This window comes from Lampetra fluviatilis, chromosome 4 (genome assembly GCF_964198595.1).
Source record: "Lampetra fluviatilis chromosome 4, kcLamFluv1.1, whole genome shotgun sequence".
Classification (NCBI taxonomy): domain Eukaryota; kingdom Metazoa; phylum Chordata; class Hyperoartia; order Petromyzontiformes; family Petromyzontidae; genus Lampetra; species Lampetra fluviatilis.
Genome location: NC_136278.1, coordinates 20,981,443 through 21,001,726, shown reverse-complemented (window position 1 = coordinate 21,001,726; position 20,284 = coordinate 20,981,443). Strand labels below are relative to the sequence as shown.

General features: G+C 46.6%; 1 protein-coding gene across 4 annotated transcripts; it reads left to right on the top strand.

The window, feature by feature from the left end:
- Window positions 1-6: 6 nt before the first annotated feature.
- GLYCTK (glycerate kinase) lies at window positions 7-19,416 on the top strand. Of its 4 annotated transcripts, none has more exons than XM_078855770.1 (7): window positions 13-30; window positions 9,973-10,146; window positions 10,836-11,092; window positions 11,765-11,916; window positions 12,883-13,058; window positions 15,897-16,565; window positions 18,217-19,416. In XM_078855770.1, exons 2-7 carry the CDS (start codon window positions 10,006-10,008, stop codon window positions 18,535-18,537), a joined length of 1,716 nt encoding a protein of 571 aa, XP_078711896.1. In that variant the 5' UTR covers window positions 13-30; window positions 9,973-10,005; the 3' UTR covers window positions 18,538-19,416. The 4 variants fall into 4 exon arrangements, with proteins under 4 accessions (XP_078711898.1, XP_078711896.1, XP_078711897.1 ...); XM_078855769.1 differs by lacking the exon at window positions 13-30 and adding an exon at window positions 7,242-7,363; XM_078855772.1 differs by lacking the exon at window positions 11,765-11,916 and having other exon boundaries at window positions 7-30; window positions 12,933-13,058.
- Window positions 19,417-20,284: the final 868 nt, after the last annotated feature.

Here is a 20,284-nt window from a genome sequence, read left to right as displayed (position 1 = left end):
GAATTCATTCAACGCCACGAGCCCCCCAAGGTGCTGCAGCAACAGCAATCATAACAATTACAGCACTCACATCACTCACTCTCATCACTCACTCTCATCCACATTACTCACATCACCCACATCACTCACTCACATCACTCACTCTCACCCACATTACTCACATCACTCACTCACATCACCCACATCACTCACTCACATCACTCACTCTCACCCACATTACTCACATCACTCACTCACATCACCCACATCACTCACATCACTCACATCACTCACTCACATCACTCACTCACATCACCCACATTACTCACATCACTCACTCACTCACATCACTCACTCTCACCCACATTACTCACATCACTCACTCTCACCCACATTACTCACATCACTCACTCACATCACCCACATCACTCACTCACATCACTCACATCACTCACTCTCACCCACATTACTCACATCACTCACTCACATCACTCACATCACCCACATCACTTACTCACTCACTCAGATCACTCACATCACCCACATCACTCACATCACTCACTCACCCACATCACTCACATCACTCACTCACCCACATCACTCACATCACCCACATCACTCACTCACATCACTCACATCACTCACTCTCACCCACATTGCTCACATCACACACTCACTCACATCACCCACATCACTCACATCACCCACATTACTCACATCACTCACTCACATCACTCACATCACCCACATCACTCACATCACCCACATTACTCACATCACTCACTCACATCACTCACTCTCACCCACATTACTCACATCACTCACTCACATCACTCACAACACTCACTCACATCACTCACTCACATCACTCACAACACTCTCACCAACATCACTCACATCACTTACTCTCACCCACATTACTCACATCACTCACATCACCCACATCACTCACTCACATCACTCACCCTCACCCACATCACTCACATCACTCACATCACCCACATCACTCACATCACTCACTCACATCACTCACTCTCACCCACATTACTCACATCACTCACTCACATCACTCACATCACTCACTCACATCACTCACTCTCACCCACATTCCTCACATCACTCACTCACTCACATCACCCACATCACTCACATCACTCACTCACATCACTCACTCTCACCCACATTACTCACATCACTCACTCACATCACCCACATTCCTCACATCACTCACTCACTCACATCACCCACATCACTCACATCACTCACTCACATCACTCACTCTCACCCACATTACTCACATCACTCACTCTCACTCACATCACCCACAACACACTCACATCACTCACTCACACTCACAACACACTCACTCACATCACTCACTCACACTCACATCACTCACAGCACTCACATAACTCACTCACAGCACACACAACACATGATAAGAAGTTTTTGGGTTAGAGCTCGTTAATGTGTCGTTAAACCCGCCGCAGCCAATTATTAGTAAGCAATTAGTAAGGTTTGTAACGTAAACAAGACGTGACGATTCGTCACTAGTTGAACACAGCGGTTGTGTGTTGTAGAGTAAACCCACTAAAACATTTACAATTCTAGTGTAGTGTATAGTGTAGTGTACTAGTTGAGCACACCGGTTGTGTGTTGTAGAGTAAACCCACTACAACATTTACAATTCTAGTGTAGTGTATAGTGTAGTGTACTAGTTGAGCACATCGGTTGTGTGTTGGAGAGTAAACCCAATACAACATTTACAATTCTAGTGTAGTGTATAGTGTAGTGTATAGTGTAGTATACTAGTTGAGCACACCGGTTGTGTGTTGGAGAGTAAACCCACTACAACATTTACAATTCTAGTGTAGTGTGTAGTGTATAGTGTAGTATACTAGTTCAGCACAGCGGTTGTGTGTTGGAGAGTAAACCCACTACAACATTTACAATTATAGTGTAGTGTATAGTGTAGTGTATAGTGTAGTATACTAGTTCAGCACACCGGTTGTGTGTTGGAGAGTAAACTCACTACAACATTTACAATTCTAGTGTAGTGTATAGTGTAGTATACTAGTTGAGCACACCGGTTGTGTGTTGGAGAGTAAACCCACTACAACATTTACAATTCTAGTGTAGTGTATAGTGTAGTGTATAGTGTAGTATACTAGTTCAGCACACCGGTTGTGTGTTGGAGAGTAAACCCACTACAACATTTACAATTCTAGTGTAGTGTATAGTGTAGTGTACTAGTTGAGCACAGCGGTTGTGTGTTGGAGAGTAAACCCACTACAACATTTACAATTCTAGTGTAGTGTATAGTGTAGTGTATAGTGTAGTATACTAGTTGAGCACAGCGGTTGTGTGTTGGAGAGTAAACCCACTACAACATTTACAATTCTAGTGTAGTGTATAGTGTAGTGTATAGTGTAGTATACTAGTTCAGCACAGCAGTTGTGTGTTGGAGAGTAAACCCACTACAACATTTACAATTATAGTGTAGTGTATAGTGTAGTATACTAGTTGAGCACAGCGGTTGTGTGTTGGAGAGTAAACCCACTACAACATTTACAATTATAGTGTAGTGTATAGTGTAGTATACTAGTTGAGCACACCGGTTGTGTGTTGGAGGGTAAACCCACTACAACATTTACAATTCTAGTGTAGTGTATAGTGTAGTGTATAGTGTAGTATACTAGTTCAGCACAGCAGTTGTGTGTTGGAGAGTAAACCCACTACAACATTTACAATTCTAGTGTAGTGTATAGTGTAGTGTATAGTGTAGTATACTAGTTGAGCACACCGGTTGTGTGTTGGAGAGTAAACCCACTACAACATTTACAATTCTAGTGTAGTGTATAGTGTAGTATACTAGTTCAGCACACCGGTTGTGTGTTGGAGAGTAAACTCACTACAACATTTACAATTCTAGTGTAGTGTATAGTGTAGTATACTAGTTGAGCACACCGGTTGTGTGTTGGAGAGTAAACCCACTACAACATTTACAATTCTAGTGTAGTGTATAGTGTAGTATACTAGTTCAGCACACCGGTTGTGTGTTGGAGAGTAAACCAACTACAACATTTACAATTCTAGTGTAGTGTATAGTGTAGTGTACTAGTTGAGCACAGCGGTTGTGTGTTGGAGAGTAAACCCACTACAACATTTACAATTATAGTGTAGTGTATAGTGTAGTATACTAGTTGAGCACACCGGTTGTGTGTTGGAGAGTAAACCCACTACAACATTTACAATTCTAGTGTAGTGTATAGTGTAGTGTATAGTGTAGTATACTAGTTCAGCACACCGGTTGTGTGTTGGAGAGTAAACCAACTACAACATTTACAATTCTAGTGTAGTGTATAGTGTAGTGTACTAGTTGAGCACAGCGGTTGTGTGTTGGAGAGTAAACCCACTACAACATTTACAATTCTAGTGTAGTGTATAGTGTAGTATACTAGTTGAGCACACCGGTTGTGTGTTGGAGGGTAAACCCACTACAACATTTACAATTCTAGTGTAGTGTATAGTGTAGTATACTAGTTGAGCACACCGGTTGTGTGTTGGAGAGTAAACCCACTACAACATTTACAATTCTAGTGTAGTGTATAGTGTAGTATACTAGTTCAGCACACCGGTTGTGTGTTGGAGAGTAAACCCACTACAACATTTACAATTCTAGTGTAGTGTATAGTGTAGTGTACTAGTTGAGCACAGCGGTTGTGTGTTGGAGAGTAAACCCACTACAACATTTACAATTATAGTGTAGTGTATAGTGTAGTATACTAGTTGAGCACACCGGTTGTGTGTTGGAGAGTAAACCCACTACAACATTTACAATTCTAGTGTAGTGTATAGTGTAGTGTATAGTGTAGGATACTAGTTCAGCACACCGGTTGTGTGTTGGAGAGTAAACCCACTACATTTACAATTCTAGTGTAGTGTATAGTGTAGTGTATAGTGTAGTATACTAGTTCAGCACACCGGTTGTGTGTTGGAGAGTAAACTCACTACAACATTTACAATTCTAGTGTAGTGTATAGTGTAGTATACTAGTTGAGCACACCGGTTGTGTGTTGGAGAGTAAACCCACTACAACATTTACAATTCTAGTGTAGTGTATAATGTAGTGTATAGTGTAGTATACTAGTTCAGCACACCGGTTGTGTGTTGGAGAGTAAACCCACTACAACATTTACAATTCTAGTGTAGTGTATAGTGTAGTGTACTAGTTGAGCACAGCGGTTGTGTGTTGGAGAGTAAACCCACTACAACATTTACAATTATAGTGTAGTGTATAGTGTAGTATACTAGTTGAGCACAGCGGTTGTGTGTTGGAGAGTAAACCCACTACAACATTTACAATTCTAGTGTAGTGTATAGTGTAGTGTATAGTGCAGTATACTAGTTCAGCACACCGGTTGTGTGTTGGAGAGTAAACTCACTACAACATTTACAATTATAGTGTAGTGTATAGTGTAGTATACTAGTTGAGCACACCGGTTGTGTGTTGGAGAGTAAACCCACTACAACATTTACAATTCTAGTGTAGTGTATAGTGTAGTGTATAGTGTAGTATACTAGTTCAGCACAGCAGTTGTGTGTTGGAGAGTAAACCCACTACAACATTTACAATTATAGTGTAGTGTATAGTGTAGTGTATAGTGTAGTATACTAGTTGAGCACACCGGTTGTGTGTTGGAGAGTAAACCAACTACAACATTTACAATTCTAGTGTAGTGTATAGTGTAGTATACTAGTTGAGCACACCGGTTGTGTGTTGGAGAGTAAACCCACTACAACATTTACAATTCTAGTGTAGTGTATAGTGTAGTATACTAGTTCAGCACACCGGTTGTGTGTTGGAGAGTAAACCCACTACAACATTTACAATTCTAGTGTAGTGTATAGTGTAGTATACTAGTTCAGCACACCGGTTGTGTGTTGGAGAGTAAACTCACTACAACATTTACAATTCTAGTGTAGTGTATAGTGTAGTATACTAGTTGAGCACACCGGTTGTGTGTTGGAGAGTAAACCCACTACAACATTTACAATTCTAGTGTAGTGTATAGTGTAGTATACTAGTTCAGCACACCGGTTGTGTGTTGGAGAGTAAACCAACTACAACATTTACAATTCTAGTGTAGTGTATAGTGTAGTGTACTAGTTGAGCACAGCGGTTGTGTGTTGGAGAGTAAACCCACTACAACATTTACAATTATAGTGTAGTGTATAGTGTAGTATACTAGTTGAGCACACCGGTTGTGTGTTGGAGAGTAAACCCACTACAACATTTACAATTCTAGTGTAGTGTATAGTGTAGTGTATAGTGTAGTATACTAGTTCAGCACACCGGTTGTGTGTTGGAGAGTAAACCAACTACAACATTTACAATTCTAGTGTAGTGTATAGTGTAGTGTACTAGTTGAGCACAGCGGTTGTGTGTTGGAGAGTAAACCCACTACAACATTTACAATTCTAGTGTAGTGTATAGTGTAGTATACTAGTTGAGCACACCGGTTGTGTGTTGGAGGGTAAACCCACTACAACATTTACAATTATAGTGTAGTGTATAGTGTAGTATACTAGTTGAGCACACCGGTTGTGTGTTGGAGAGTAAACCCACTACAACATTTACAATTCTAGTATAGTGTAGTGTATAGTGTAGTATACTAGTTCAGCACACCGGTTGTGTGTTGGAGAGTAAACTCACTACAACATTTACAATTCTAGTGTAGTGTATAGTGTAGTATACTAGTTGAGCACACCGGTTGTGTGTTGGAGAGTAAACCCACTACAACATTTACAATTCTAGTGTAGTGTATAGTGTAGTATACTAGTTCAGCACACCGGTTGTGTGTTGGAGAGTAAACCCACTACAACATTTACAATTCTAGTGTAGTGTATAGTGTAGTGTACTAGTTGAGCACAGCGGTTGTGTGTTGGAGAGTAAACCCACTACAACATTTACAATTATAGTGTAGTGTATAGTGTAGTATACTAGTTGAGCACACCGGTTGTGTGTTGGAGAGTAAACCCACTACAACATTTACAATTCTAGTGTAGTGTATAGTGTAGTATACTAGTTGAGCACACCGGTTGTGTGTTGGAGGGTAAACCCACTACAACATTTACAATTATAGTGTAGTGTATAGTGTAGTATACTAGTTGAGCACACCGGTTGTGTGTTGGAGAGTAAACCCACTACAACATTTACAATTCTAGTATAGTGTAGTGTATAGTGTAGTGTATAGTGTAGTGTATAGTGTAGTATACTAGTTCAGCACACCGGTTGTGTTGGAGAGTAAACCCACTACAACATTTACAATTCGAGTGCCGTGACATTTCACCAGTAATTACAACCGGCATCATCAGGCGACGGCCAGAATTGTTGAGAAATCCTATTTCGGTGAGATTTTATAATATCGGTAGCAAGTTCGGAGACACCATCCGTCAAGTGAATGGAATGCATTTTTCATGTATTCGTTGGTTTGAGCGGAATACATTACAACACAGGTATAAATAGAGGGGATAAGTGTGAGACAATCACATGGCTGGCACCCCATACGGTTAACCAGTATTCTTCTGCAGGGAAATTGAGATTTTTAGATCCACACGGCGTAAAGCCGCTTCGATAGGGCAAAACAAATGTGTCTATTTGTTTGTGTGCGACTTTGTAGGATGAACGTTGAGATTTCTAATGGTCGCGAGGTGACCAATAAGGTCTGAATTGGTCTCTAATAAGGTAGTTCAAGTTCATTTATTAGGTATAGCCCTGTGAGCCATTCAGCTCTTGAATCGGGTGCAACCGCAACAAACAAAAAACAAAAACATGAACAAAAAAACATCTTAAAGTGAATATGTGACTGAGTGCAAACAGAAAATACAAGAAAAGACAGCAAAATATTGCAGAAAAAACACCGTGCACCAACGCTGTGTGCAAAAATCCCAGTGGGATGCAAGTCAAACAACCAACAACAACCACAAGACAACTTAGATTAAGGCCATCAGTCTAACTATGTACTAAAACAAACAAACATGGTAGGGGGCACTGATAAGAGGTTTACAGGTATGCAATCACGTCTGAAGGCCGGGGGGGGGGGATGCGGGTTAATGTGTGCATACAAATGACAATAGATTTCCATTCTCTTGTCAGCAAGAATCCTGAGACGAAACGCTTCTGATTGGCTGTTGGGGCCAGTCGAGCGACGCCCCCGCCCTCCCACCCCCTCCCCTCCGCGTTCCGCGCGCTGATTGGCGGAGACACTCGAGGTGGAGCGCGTGCGCGCGGCTTGGAGGTGATTCGCCCCGCAGCGGAGGAACACAGCGCGCGGAGCGATACACGGGCACGGCGCTTCACCGCCGCCGAGGGACTTTGCTGGCAGGTTTTTTTTTTGTAGCTTTCACGACACCTCGTTTTTTGAAATCCACTGTCGTTATTCTCCATCGTACACGCGAATTCAACTCATGTCAGCGACTCCCACTTTTCTTAATAGCTTTATTTTGGTGATTTCAGAAACGTTTTTTTGGTTTGGCCATGTTTGTTTGTTGTAGTACGGAGTTAAACTGATGGCTTTAATCTAAGTTGTCTTGTGGTTGTTGTTGTTGTTTGACTTGCATCTCACTGGGATGTTTGCACACAGCGTTGGTGTACGGTGCTTTTTTTCTGGAAGATGTTTTCTGTTTTTTCCTGGATTTTTCTGTTTGAAGATGTTTTCTTGTTCATGTTTTTTGTCTGTTGCGGTTGCACCCGATTCAAGAGCCGAATGGCTCACAGGGCTACACCAAATCAATGAAATAAAAAAACTGAAAAGGCACCGTGGGAATTGTAATTTGCCGCATCACGTGATTCCGACGAGCCACGTGATGTCCACCACCATCAGCACGTGGCCTTCACGTGCAGCACAACGTCGAGGCGGGCGTTGTCACGTGGTCCGGATGCGCCCCAGCTGGGGCAATCCAGAATCAAGAATATTTATTTACGTGGGAGGAATACGATGAGCTCTAGAGTTCTTTTTCACAGACGTCCAGTACGTAGCGGGTCACAACGTTACATCAACAAACAATACACAACACGACAGGAGTGCAAAGTCAGTTTAACACATAGTAGTCGTAGGCTTTCGCGACCAATATCTATAATACATTTGGGTTAGATCGCGTAAATATGAATGTGTCGTTAAACCCACAAGCACTTCGTTACTAGTGTCGAGGATGTTCGGGACATCCTCACACACCAACACCACACAACCACGGGTTAGGGAGCGCTGCCGTGCTACGCCACCCAATCCGATTATTGAGGGAAGGACACTGAACGGATTGGCCCCCAGGAGGATTAGCAGTAGAGGGGTAGGCCCGAGAAGAGAGTGAGTGTTAAAAAAATTAACCCGTAAAAACAAAGTTTTTCACTATAAATCCTTTATATGTGTGGCATCGGTTTTATTTTATTATTCACTTCTGTTTTTCTTGAGTAAGAGTTTCATTTTTATCACATTGGTATTTAAAATTAAATATGAAAAAAATGTTTTTCCTAAACAGTGGAAAATTTTTGAATTTTTTTTTTCACGAAAATAAATTGTCACGCACAACGAGTCTGTGTGCAAAATGTCAGCTCGATTGCATCACGGGAAGTGGGTTAAAAAACGACCGAAAGATTTGCACGGTCGTAAGCGCGCAAGCAAGCAAGCAAGTGAACTTAATATAAAGGATTTAAAAAGGGCGGGAGACGGGCTATATAGGAGAGGCGATTTGAAGGGTTCGGGGTTGGGTTTCGATGAGTGGAAGTACGGTGTGAATTGCCTTGAGAATAAAGATCCTGCTTAAACCATCTCAAGTCTCCTATTAACGAATTGGCATGTTCTGTTTACGTGACAAACCTTATTGGCTGTGTCGGGTGGTGGCGGGTTTAACGACACATTTATATTTACGTGATCTAACCCAAAACACCAATATAGAGTATTGTCAAGGTAAACAAGTAACTTCAAAATAAATATCAAACACGTTTTTTATCTGACCTGGTAAAGCCCACTCAGATATTAACTTATTTTTCAAAAGTGACTTGGCCACAAACGATAGCTCAACAAAGTGGCTAATTATTATTATAGCAGCAAAATAATCTCAATTCAATGGAGACCCCCCTCCCTACGATTTACTCCTCTCTTCGTATCCATTGTTCTCCGGCCCGTCCAGCCCATGAGCCCCGTTGCAGTTACACCGCCTGCGTACTTGATAACTACGGCAATGGGATGCCTCTCATAGTTGCCGTAATAACAAATAAAGAACGTGTTAAAAATGTATCTGCATACGAGACTGTGATGGGTGGGACGTGTGCCGCATGGGAGATGATGGGTTTCGATTTAAAGCTTTCGTGACTGCAGGGATTCATATTCTTGGTTCTTTCGGTAAAATCACGTAGAAGGGAAATAATAAAATAATACAAATAAAACAATAAAATTCACACGACGTTTCGGCCACAACGCAAGCAGCCGTCATCAGATGATGGGTTACCAAGACTGGCTGGCATTGGAATGGCATCCGGAGGTCAACGACCAATTTGAATACATAAAGGATGGTGCTGACGAGACTAAGATTGGACCTTGGTCACGTGTAGTAAGCACTGGATCTCGCAAATCGAAGCTAATAGCTCAGTGGGCCTTACCTGGTAAGACAAAACATTGTTTATTTTTATTTGTATATGTAAGTGATTTGTTCATCTTTCCTAGACTCTGCACTCCTGTCGTGTTTTTTTGTATGTTAATATTCTGACCCGCCTCTACAGGACATCTGTGAAAAAGAGCTTCACGGCTCATCGGATTCCTCCAGTATTAATAAAGATTCTGATTCTATAGGAAGCAATAGCAAGAGTGGCACCACATGGTCCACGTTGTTATCAAGTGGCATTGCAGAGTTGCGATGTGGATGTGTTTCGATATCGTGGTTGTGACGGTTACGCTATATGACGCGCTTGTAAATATGGCTGTGTTTGTGGAGTAGTCCCAATGCAGCTTTAACGGGACCCACGCCGTCATGCTCAAATGCGTGAGGCTCCATCGACGTTGCGTCTCGTCGGCCGCCGCCTTCGCCCCGCTCCGCTCACGACACGACATGCGCCCGTCGGCTGGCGGCGTCACGCCGGGCAGGAACCCCACTCTCTGCAGCGACGCGGAGGTCAGTCTCATGTGTACACAGAAAAATACAAAACATGTTCACACCATTCGGCCAGGTGATCAAATCATCCGCAATGCACCCGATCTCGTGAGATCTCAGACGCTAAGTAGGATGGAGGCTGGATAACTGTTTTTGAAAGGTGACCACCACTTGTAGGTTTAGGGGCTCTGTGGTGGGCAGCAGATGGCAATGCAGAAACAACCCATTGTGATAGAGTCCAGTACTTTTGGCATGTCTGTGCTCCCGGCCTTTATCAAGCCGCACCACCATCATGGTGAGGTATGGTCACATAATACCACCTTCCCTTTATGGTCAAGAACGTCCCGCCCCCCCTCACTGATTAGCACGCCTGGCTATGGTGCGAAAGAAGTTCAACGTACCCATGTAAAGGTTAGACGAACTCGTCTCGTTTCATTCTCTCATTTGTATTGTTTTGTTATTCTGTTTCTCTTTTGCTTTTAACCTGAACGAAACAGCATAACGTTTGTACGATTCTCAGATGCATACGTGTATCATAAGTTTAATAAATTGATTTCAGCCAATTAAATGATGTATTCCTACGTTATTACCAGCCTGCATTAGACGACACAATAGGTTTTGTACGAACTATTTCACAGGTGTCCATCTCCCTTTGAGATTGGAAAAGAGCGGTGCTCCCTCCCTCCCTCCCCCTCCACCACCCGCGGCAGGAGCTGTTCCGGAGCGCCGTGTCGGCGGTGCTGCCGCTGGGCATGGTGCGGCGCAGCTTGCGTGTGGAGGGGGGCGACACGCTGAGCGCCGGCGGGCGCCGCTTCCCGCTGCGGCACAACGTGACGGTGGTGGGCTTCGGCAAGGCGGCGCTGGGCATGGGCCGTGCTGCCGAGGAGCTGCTGGGCCGCCACGTGGTGCGGGGAGCGCTCAGCGTTCCCGTGGGGGCGCAGGAGAGCCTTCGCCAGGCCGGCAAAACGTACGCATGCACGCGCAGGCAGGTGTGTGTGTGTGTGCGGGGGCACTATGAGCACCGAGGGTAGGCGAGTGCGAGGCGCTACGGTCGATCCCGGCGAACGGGCTTCCATTCCTGGCAGTTGTGAACGTTATGCAATAAAAAAGAATAGGTTTTACCCTTTCTGGCGATAAAACAGCTGTTGAGATGATCAAACACCAAATATAAACGTTTTTCAAGGAATAAAGTGTCCAATAAGCACACGTACTTGTGGTGAACATGCAAAAACAAAACACGCTCCGCTAATAAATGTCTCCAAAACTGATTGGTCGACGCCAGAGACCGCCTTTAGGGCCTAGTCTCACCCAGTGTCAGACCAGAGAACGCCAAATGGCATTGTTACAGCTTTTTAATGGTCCTGGCACTGCACCCTCCCCACCTTCATGAAATCAACTGACGTTGAGTGCATAGTGTGGTGTGCTCAATATCAGCACTGGGGAGAGACAAAGGTGGCTGGGCATTATGACATTGGTCACAACCGTTTGTTTAAGATATTTGTGGTGGCAGGATGGCCAGACATCTGCAACATTTTACCGCGCACCGTTCTCTGTTAAAACCAATGTGGCTCTGCGTGCCAAATTGGCTCGATATAATCGGCGAGTTGAGAGCAAGCGCGTGGGATTTCTCACGTTGCAGAGAGATGCTTCTGCAGCCAGACACCAAGCTGAGGGTGTTCGAAGGGGCCCTCAATAACCTGCCCGACGAGGGGTCGCTCGAAGCTGCCCGCTACATCCAGCGGCTCGTGGAAGCCCTGAGACCGAGCGACCTACTCCTCGTTCTCATCTCAGGTGCCGCCCCCCCCCCCCTTGCGCTTGAGTGATTGCCGTCTCGGTAGCGAGAGACCGCAATGGCACAACGAGGGGGGAATGGAGGGGAATTTAATGTAAATTGAAGTAGCCAAAGCTGAGCGGGTAATAGATGGGCACATTTCATCTGGCAAAGTGGATTCCTACGCTCGCGATACGCGCATTGCAACGCGTTTGGGAGAAATTGTTAATTTTAATTCACGCAATTACTGTATCTGCAATTTTTTTCCCCCGAGACTCATCGTCGGTAGTGTTAACTACCTCGCCTGCTGTACAAGAGGTCGTAAGTTTGATCCCGATGCCGGAGTTTGCATGTTCTCCTGGCGTTCGCTTGTATTTTTCTCCGGATCCTCCGGTTTTTCACTCCTCATTCACAAATATGCGTTTATAGTATTGGGCTGTTATAAACTTCCACATGATAAGCCACTTCATTGGACTATCATCTGTCGCCAGGTCGCTTCTGACAAAAAAAGTTAGAAAGCTCAGTGGGCCTTGCCTGGTGAAATAAAATAGTTTACATCTTGCGCACATGTCATCGCTCCATTTCCACACGATCCACCGACCCCCCCCCCCCACACGTTTGTGGACCATGGGCCTGTGCACCACCACCACCACCGTCACTTTGACTGCTGGTAGCGTGCTCGGTTCCCAACCGGGTACCCGATACCCGTACCCTACCCGATACCCGGCTGCCCATACCCGGCCGGGTACGGGTACCCGTTTGCGACCCTGGTGCGGCCGGGTACGGGTAGGCCGTGAGTCACTGGTGAGTGAGTCACTGGTGAGTAACCGTTTGTCACTCATTTCGGGTAGGGTACGGGTACGGGTAGGGAACGGGAACCCGTACCCGGCCGGGTACGGGTACCCATTTGCGACCCTTGTGCAGCCGGGTACGGGTACGGGTAAGGAATCAAAACCTGTTTGCGACCTCTGACCACCGCCCCTCAGGGGGTGGCTCCGCCCTGCTGCCCGCCCCGGTGCCCCCCGTGAGTCTGCAGGAGAAGCAGGAGGTGACGCGGCTGCTGGCGACGCGGGGGGCGGCCATCGGCGAGCTCAACGCGGTGCGCCGCGGCCTCTCGCTGCTCAAGGGCGGCGGCCTTGCCCGCCTGGCGCGACCCGCACAGGTGACGGGAGGGCGGGCACGTGTATGTACGTATGCACGTTGAATCTCTATCGCAGGGGTCGGGAACCTTTTTGACTGGGAGAGCCATGAAAGCCAAATATTTCTAAATATATTTCATTGAGAGCCATATAGTATTTTTAACGTATAATAAATTAAATGTCTTACTTTTAATGCGACTTCTGGTGCTGCATGGTTTTGCTGATGGCCTTGTAGTCTGGTTCATACGTGGTGAGGTTGAGCATCATGCAGGCGTTGAGGCTTCCGTCAGTTAAACGTGAGCGTAGGTTGGTCTTAATGTTCCTCATATGCGAGAATGACTGCTCACATGCATATGTAGAGCCAAACATGGTCAATACGGCAATACTCACACGCTGCATTGTGTGGTATGTCACAGGATGCTCGTTCCAAGTTTTAAGAATCAGCTGGTCTTCAGGTTGAAGATTTTTCATTTCTGTCCACTTGTGTTCCCTCGCAAGCTCTGCTCGCTGTCGCGCAAGACTTTCAAACTCTCGATTAAGTGACTTGAACTTACTCATCCACATGTCTGATGACTTCAGGTCAACAACTTCCAGCTCAAAGTCTCCGATAGAGTCCCCGGGGATGCATGTCAGGTCGACTTTGTCCACTGCACACTCATGTGGATGAGTGATGAACTTGAAAAGACCAGTGCGCGCACGAATTTCTCCAAAACGTGCTTTGAATGACTGCAGGAGATTGGACGTAAAGCCAGCTAGCTGCTGGAGATCCAGATGTTGAGTGGAGTCACTTGCTAAGCATGCATCTCTAAATTGTGCCAGTCTTTCAAAGTGCAGAAGACGACCTGTTTCAATGTCCCTGAGAAAGACTTCCAGCTTGCTTTCAAATGCAAACACTGCTTGTTGAAGGGATGAGATTGTATTTCCAATACCTTGCATTTTCACATTGAGCTGGTTCAGATGGCCAGTTATGTCCACGAGATAGTGAAACTGCAGGAGCCAGTCAGTGTTGTCTAGATCAGGATGCTTGACGCCTTTCATTTCAAGAAAAGTCCGGATTTCACTCAGGCAAGCTGCAAAACGGCTGAGCACCTTCCCCCTTGACAACCAACGCACGTTGCTGTGTAAAAGCAGACCGGGATAATGATTCCCAACTTCTTCTAACAGAGCTTTAAACTGGCGATCATTTAAAGCTCGGGCAACAATAAAGTTGACCACTCGAATGACCAGCGACATCACCTCACCAAGCTCCTGGCCACACGTCTGAGCGCAAAGTGCCTCCTGGTGCAGGATGCAATGAAAACTTAGGATGGCTCTCTTTTCATGTTCACGGAGAAGCGCTACAAATCCTTTGTTCTTCCCCAACATACAGGGTACACCATCAGTACAGACAGAAATAAGTTTATCCATCGGTAGTTTTTTTTCTTTAGCAAACTCCATGAAAGACGTGAATAAATCCTTTCCTCTTGTTGTCCCTTTCATTGGCAAAACAGCCAAGCTTTCCTCACGCAGTGTGTCACCTGCAGCATACCTGGCAATTATACTGAACTGAGATAGATGGCTAACGTCTGTTGACTCATCTAACGCGAGAGAAAAGTATGTCCCGGCGTTTATGTCCTTAATTTGTGTTTCCTCGACTTGATTTGCCATCATGATGTTACGATCGTGAACAGTTCTTGCTGACAGAGGCATGTCTTTTATTTGTTTGATTATCTTGTCTTTATTTGGGAAGTCATCAAACAGTTCATTGGCCACATCAAGCATGAATGTTTTGGCATACTCGCCATCTGTGAATGGCTTTCCATTCCTTACTATTGCCAAAGCACCCCCAAAGCTAGCGGAATTCCCGTCACCTTGCTTGGTCCACACACGTAGTTGCTGCTGACTCGTTTGCACTCTCCGCTTTAGCTCTTCGCATGCCTTTATCCTGCTGTCCCCCGCTGGATATTTCGATGCAAATGAAGCATGGTGCGTATCGAAGTGCCGCTTTATATTTGACCGTTTTATCGATGCAATTTTATCATTGCATATTAGACATACCGCAGATCTTGTTCTCTCCACAAATGCAAATTCCTCTGTCCACGCAGCCTGGAATGCACGGTAATCATCGTCTTTTATTCTTTTCGCCATCTTTTCCGTTACAAGGGTTGAAGCGGATAAACTAGTTGGCTATCTGATCAAATGGATTTCTTCACCTTTACAATGACCCGTGACATGCTCGCGAGCCATTGGTTCCCGACCCGACCCACGGGTCATGGGTCACGGGATCCGTGACCCGTGAAATTTATCTTCAAAACTAATTTCTGCTTACTTTAAAATGACACAGTATTATTAAGCAATTTCACAAGTATTTTAAAATCAGTTCCAAACTGATTTTTTTTTTCAACTCAAAATTGTCTGGGAGCCATATGCCGTCACCGGAAGAGCCATATATGGCTCGCGAGCCATAGGTTCCCGACCGCTGCTCTATCGCATCGTACGTAGCCAACCGCGCCGATCGGAGGTGCGGCACGCCACGTCCTGGACAAACGCGGGCGCTCTCGCGCAGACGCTAACTTACATTCACAACTCGCACACGAGTGCTCGCACCTACATATACACGCTCGCACACTCGTAGGCATACGCAGGAGCACATACGCAGGAGCAGTCAGCCAGTCTGCTGGCTAGAGACTTCATCAGAGACCGGTCAGGATAACGTCTAAAGGAACAACATCGGAACGGCAGCGTAGATGACAACTAAAACAAACCCACTTTTTGAAAGAGCTTTCAAATTTGCGAGATACTCGCATACAGGCAGCAAGTGGGTACCACCGTGCAGAGGCACGAGCAGGGATGGCATGACGAGATGCCCTTGTGCGCTCCAGGTCGTCACGCTGATCCTGTCGGACGTGGTGGGGGACCCCCTGGAAGCGATCGCGAGCGGCCCCACGGTGCGCAACCCCACGACCCCGTCGCACTGCCTGGACGTGCTCGGCCGCTACGAGCTGCTGGGCCGCGTTGCGCCCTCCGTGTTGCACCACCTCTCCCACCCGCCGTCGCCCCGCTCCGACGACGACGACCTCTCCCACGTCCTCAACCTCATCGTGGGCTCCAGCGGGCTGGCGCTCCAGGAGGCGTGCGCCCACGCCGCTCGGCTGGGCTACGAGCCGCTGGCGCTGTCCCGCTCGGTCACGGGCGACGTGGCGGACGCCGCCGAGTTCTACTCCCGGCTCATCGCGTACGCGTGCCGTCGCCTACGCTCGCGCGGAGGCCCCACGGGCGGAGGGGATGCGGAGGACGAGGTGGACGAGGTTGAGGAGGCGGAGCGTCTAAAGGAGGCGGCGGCGAGGTGCGGCGTGGATGATCTGTCGACGGAGGCACTGGCCGGCACGGTGGCGATGGCCGCGCGCCGCCGGGGAGGGCGCCTGTGCGTGGCGTGCGGGGGGGAGACGACCGTGAGCGTCGGGGGCGATGGACGGGGCGGGCGCAATCAGGAGCTGGCGCTGCACGTGGCTCGGAGGCTTGGGGGCTTGAGACAAACCCAGCCCATACAGGTACCAGACATACCACCACCAGCCGAGCCAAGATAGCCAAGCAGACACTCGCCACAACTCGTAATCCTAATCGCAGCAGCCAACCATGCAACTGACCTCTAACCCCAACAGGCATCAGGGTTTTGACTTAAAACTTCCGTGACTGCAGGAATTAATATTCTTTGGTTCTTTCGGTAAAGTCACATCAATAGAAAAAAATAAAATATAGTGAATAAAAATACCACTACGTTTCGATCGCAACACAAGCGGTCGTCATCAGGAAAAAGGGTTATAGCCTCTAAAGGAAAACTGTTTATAAAGTTTTAGAGATGGGCGTAGCCCAAGTGTGTCAGCACCACCAGCAATGCCAATGCAGCAGCACCAGCAATGCCAATGCAGCAGCACCAACATTGCCAATGCAGCAGCAATGCCAATGCAGCAAAGGGCCGCTGCACACACCACACTCCACACACCACACTGCTGACGGTGGAGGTTGATTGACAAGAAAACAAGTCAAGTCATGAACCAAAGTGGTTGATTACATCTTTCCAATGATTGCTGAGTCTATAACCATCCTCTCTGTTGAATTCGTGTCTGTATATATGGATGGCTTCATGAACAAATCTTTGTTGATAGCCAGGAGGCTTGCAAAGTACCATCGTCTTAGAGAAATCAATTTCGTGTGAGCCGGCCGCATTAAAACAATGATCAGCCATGTATTGGTCCTACCGTGTTTCAGATCTGCCTTATGTTCACGAACACGGTCCGAGACATGTCGCTTAGTTTCCCCAATGTAACTGCTGCCGCAGATACAGCTTAGTTTGTAGACGCCGGGATATTGCATGTCAGGAATCTTGTACTTCAATCAACCTCCTGTCCTTGTCAATCAACCTCCAGTCAGCAGTGTGGTGTGTGGAGTGTGGTGTTTGGAGCGGGGTGCAGTGAATTCCTGGTGGCCCATTGCTGCTGCATTGGCATTGTTGGTGCTGCTGCATTGGCATTGTTGGTGCTGCTGCATTGGCATTGTTGGTGCTGCTGCATTGGCATTGTTGGTGCTGCTGCATTGGCATTGTTGGTGCTGCTGCATTGGCATTGTTGGTGCTGCTGCATTGGCATTGCTGCTGCATTGGCATTGTTGGTGCTATGCCCATCTCCAAACCTTTATAAACAGTTTGCCTTTAGAGGCTATGACCCCTTTTCCTGATGACAACCGCTTGTGTTGCGATCGAACGACGTGGTATTTTTATTCACTTTATTTTTTCTATCTACGTGACTTTACCGAAAGAATAGGCATCAGGGTCAGTGTTCAATTGCCAGAGGAATGGCAGCAATTATTATGATTATCCGAGTGTTGTCTTCCGGGTTCGGCTGAATGTTCAGCATTTCTTCTCTCTCTGCAGTCGTGTGTGGCGAGAGCTTGAGAGAAGAAATGCTCGGCACGCGGTCTAACCCGGAAAACCGCACTTGGATTACGAGCGGCTGTGAAAACCTACACGCGGCATCCATTTCCGGTTTCTGTGCAAGCATCGGTGTCTATGCAAGTTTCAGTGCGAGTCTACGGGTCTCTTCTGTGTGAGCCAATGAGTAACTGAGCTGAGCCAGTATACTCACCGGGAGACAGTTGCGTGAATAGCCACCCGCATGTTGCACGTTTCCCCCCCGCACCCACCAGTCCCCACTCGGGCCCGTTGCCGCACCGAGCGGCGTCGGTGACGTCGGCAACGCCGTGGACGCGACGCGCGGCTGCTCCGCCGTGTTCCTGAGCGCCGGCACGGACGGCCAAGACGGCCCCACGCCGGCGGCCGGGGCGCTGGCGTGGCCCTCGCTCGTGGCCGAGGCGCGTGCGGCCGGGGCGGACGTGGAGGAGGCCCTGCGGCGCAACGACTCGTTTGGGTTCTACTCGGCGCTGGGCGAGGGCCTCGTCGTCACGGGGCTCACAGGCACCAACGTCATGGACGTGCAGCTCGTGCTGGTGCAGCCGCGGCAGCCGTAGAGGCAACGGTGGCGGCGGGGGGGGGGGGCAGCACGGGCGGCGAAGGGACACGGGCAGTGAGGAGAGGGGACAGGCAGTCGTCGACAGGGAGGGGAGCAGCGGGGACTAAAGCAGAAGTCTCGAGAGAAGTGTAACTTCGAGTTGTTGTAACGTTCTGAACCCCGTGGCTCTACTGGACATCTGTGAAAAAGAGCTTCATAGTCGGATTCCTCCAGTGTGAATAAAGATCCTGATTCTGAATAGAGAGAGAGGGGAGTGCAGAGAGAGAGAAGAGTACAGAGAGGACAAGTTGAGAGTAGTAGTCGTAGTAGAGTGAGAGACAGGGAGACCAGCAGTAAGGAATCGTCACGAGCAGTGGAGGTCAGACAGAATAGCAACTGGGGTGAGGGGCAGGAGCGTGAAAGGGACACCAGCAGTGGAGGAAGGAACACGAGGAGCAGAGAGGCGGGCCGAGCGAGCGGTGGAAGGGGGGCCGTCACACCGGTGCTCGAGGAGGAGGAGGGGCGGCTTCGTCTGCGGCTTAATTTTTTGTTTGTAAATTGAATCTTGCTCGACTTTTATCTCTGTTCAAAATGAACACGAATCGTTACGATGAGGTGGTCGAGGGGTTCCTAACGACGGACTCTTGAGGAGCGAACCAGTACCGCCGCTAGACCCGATTAGGGCCCATGGATTGATTACACCGGGCTCTCAGTTTCAGGAGGAGAGATGATCTCAGACTCGTCACAATGTGGCCGTAGCACTTTGATCTATGAAGATTTAGAATCATCCTTGCCGAGTATCAAATGAGAGATACAAAGTGAGTGTTTCATCAAGGTAAAATCTCGACTTAAAGCTTTCGTGACTGCAGGAATTCATGTTCTTGGGTCTTTCAGTAAAGTCACGTAGATAGGTTCAAAGAAAATAACAAAAAACTACGGCGTTTCGATCGCAACACAAGCGGTTGTGATCAGGAAGGAAAAAAAGAACGCTTGTGTTGCGATCGAAACGTCGTAGTTTTTTGTTATTTTTTTGTTATTTTCTTTGAACCTATCTACGTGACTTTACCGAAAGACCCAAGAATATTTCATCAAGGTGTTTTTGCTTCACGCCTTGATGCCATCGTTGCTATCCGAATGTAATTTATGACAATAGAAAACGGTGGAATTAAAACAATTTTTCTCACTACTTTCTCAATGCTGAGGTTTGCTTTGGTGTTGGTAACTTCATTGTCATGTTTTTCGTGAATGAGATTGTAAAAATTCGAATCCAGGTAAGCCACCCGTGATGAAAGCAGCTACTCAAATGTAGCTCGGCCATCAATGATTGGTAAAAAAAATGAAATTTGATTTTCACTTCATTATTATTTTTTGCTGAATTTGGATAAAATTCCAGCTCTTGACAAATAAAAACATTGGTTTGAGAACTATAAATACCTGTTTGACTGTACAGTAAACCCTGAATATTAGCAGGGGATACACTTTCCCGGCGAACGGAGCGAATATGAAACCTGCTACTATTAATAATTATAATTAAAGTTTGAGTAAAATCGGGTTAGGGGTCATAAACACATCTATTACGTTTCAAAAACATTCACAGATACATTAATCAATACGTATATTGTTATAGTATTACTGTGTTATTTAACTATTGCCTTTAATAATGATGAACAGAAACGCATTTAAAAGTGCGAATTAAAAAAATGATTATACAATGCATTATCACAACTACATTGTAAGGGAAAGTGCTTGTGTGCAAATAGTGCGGC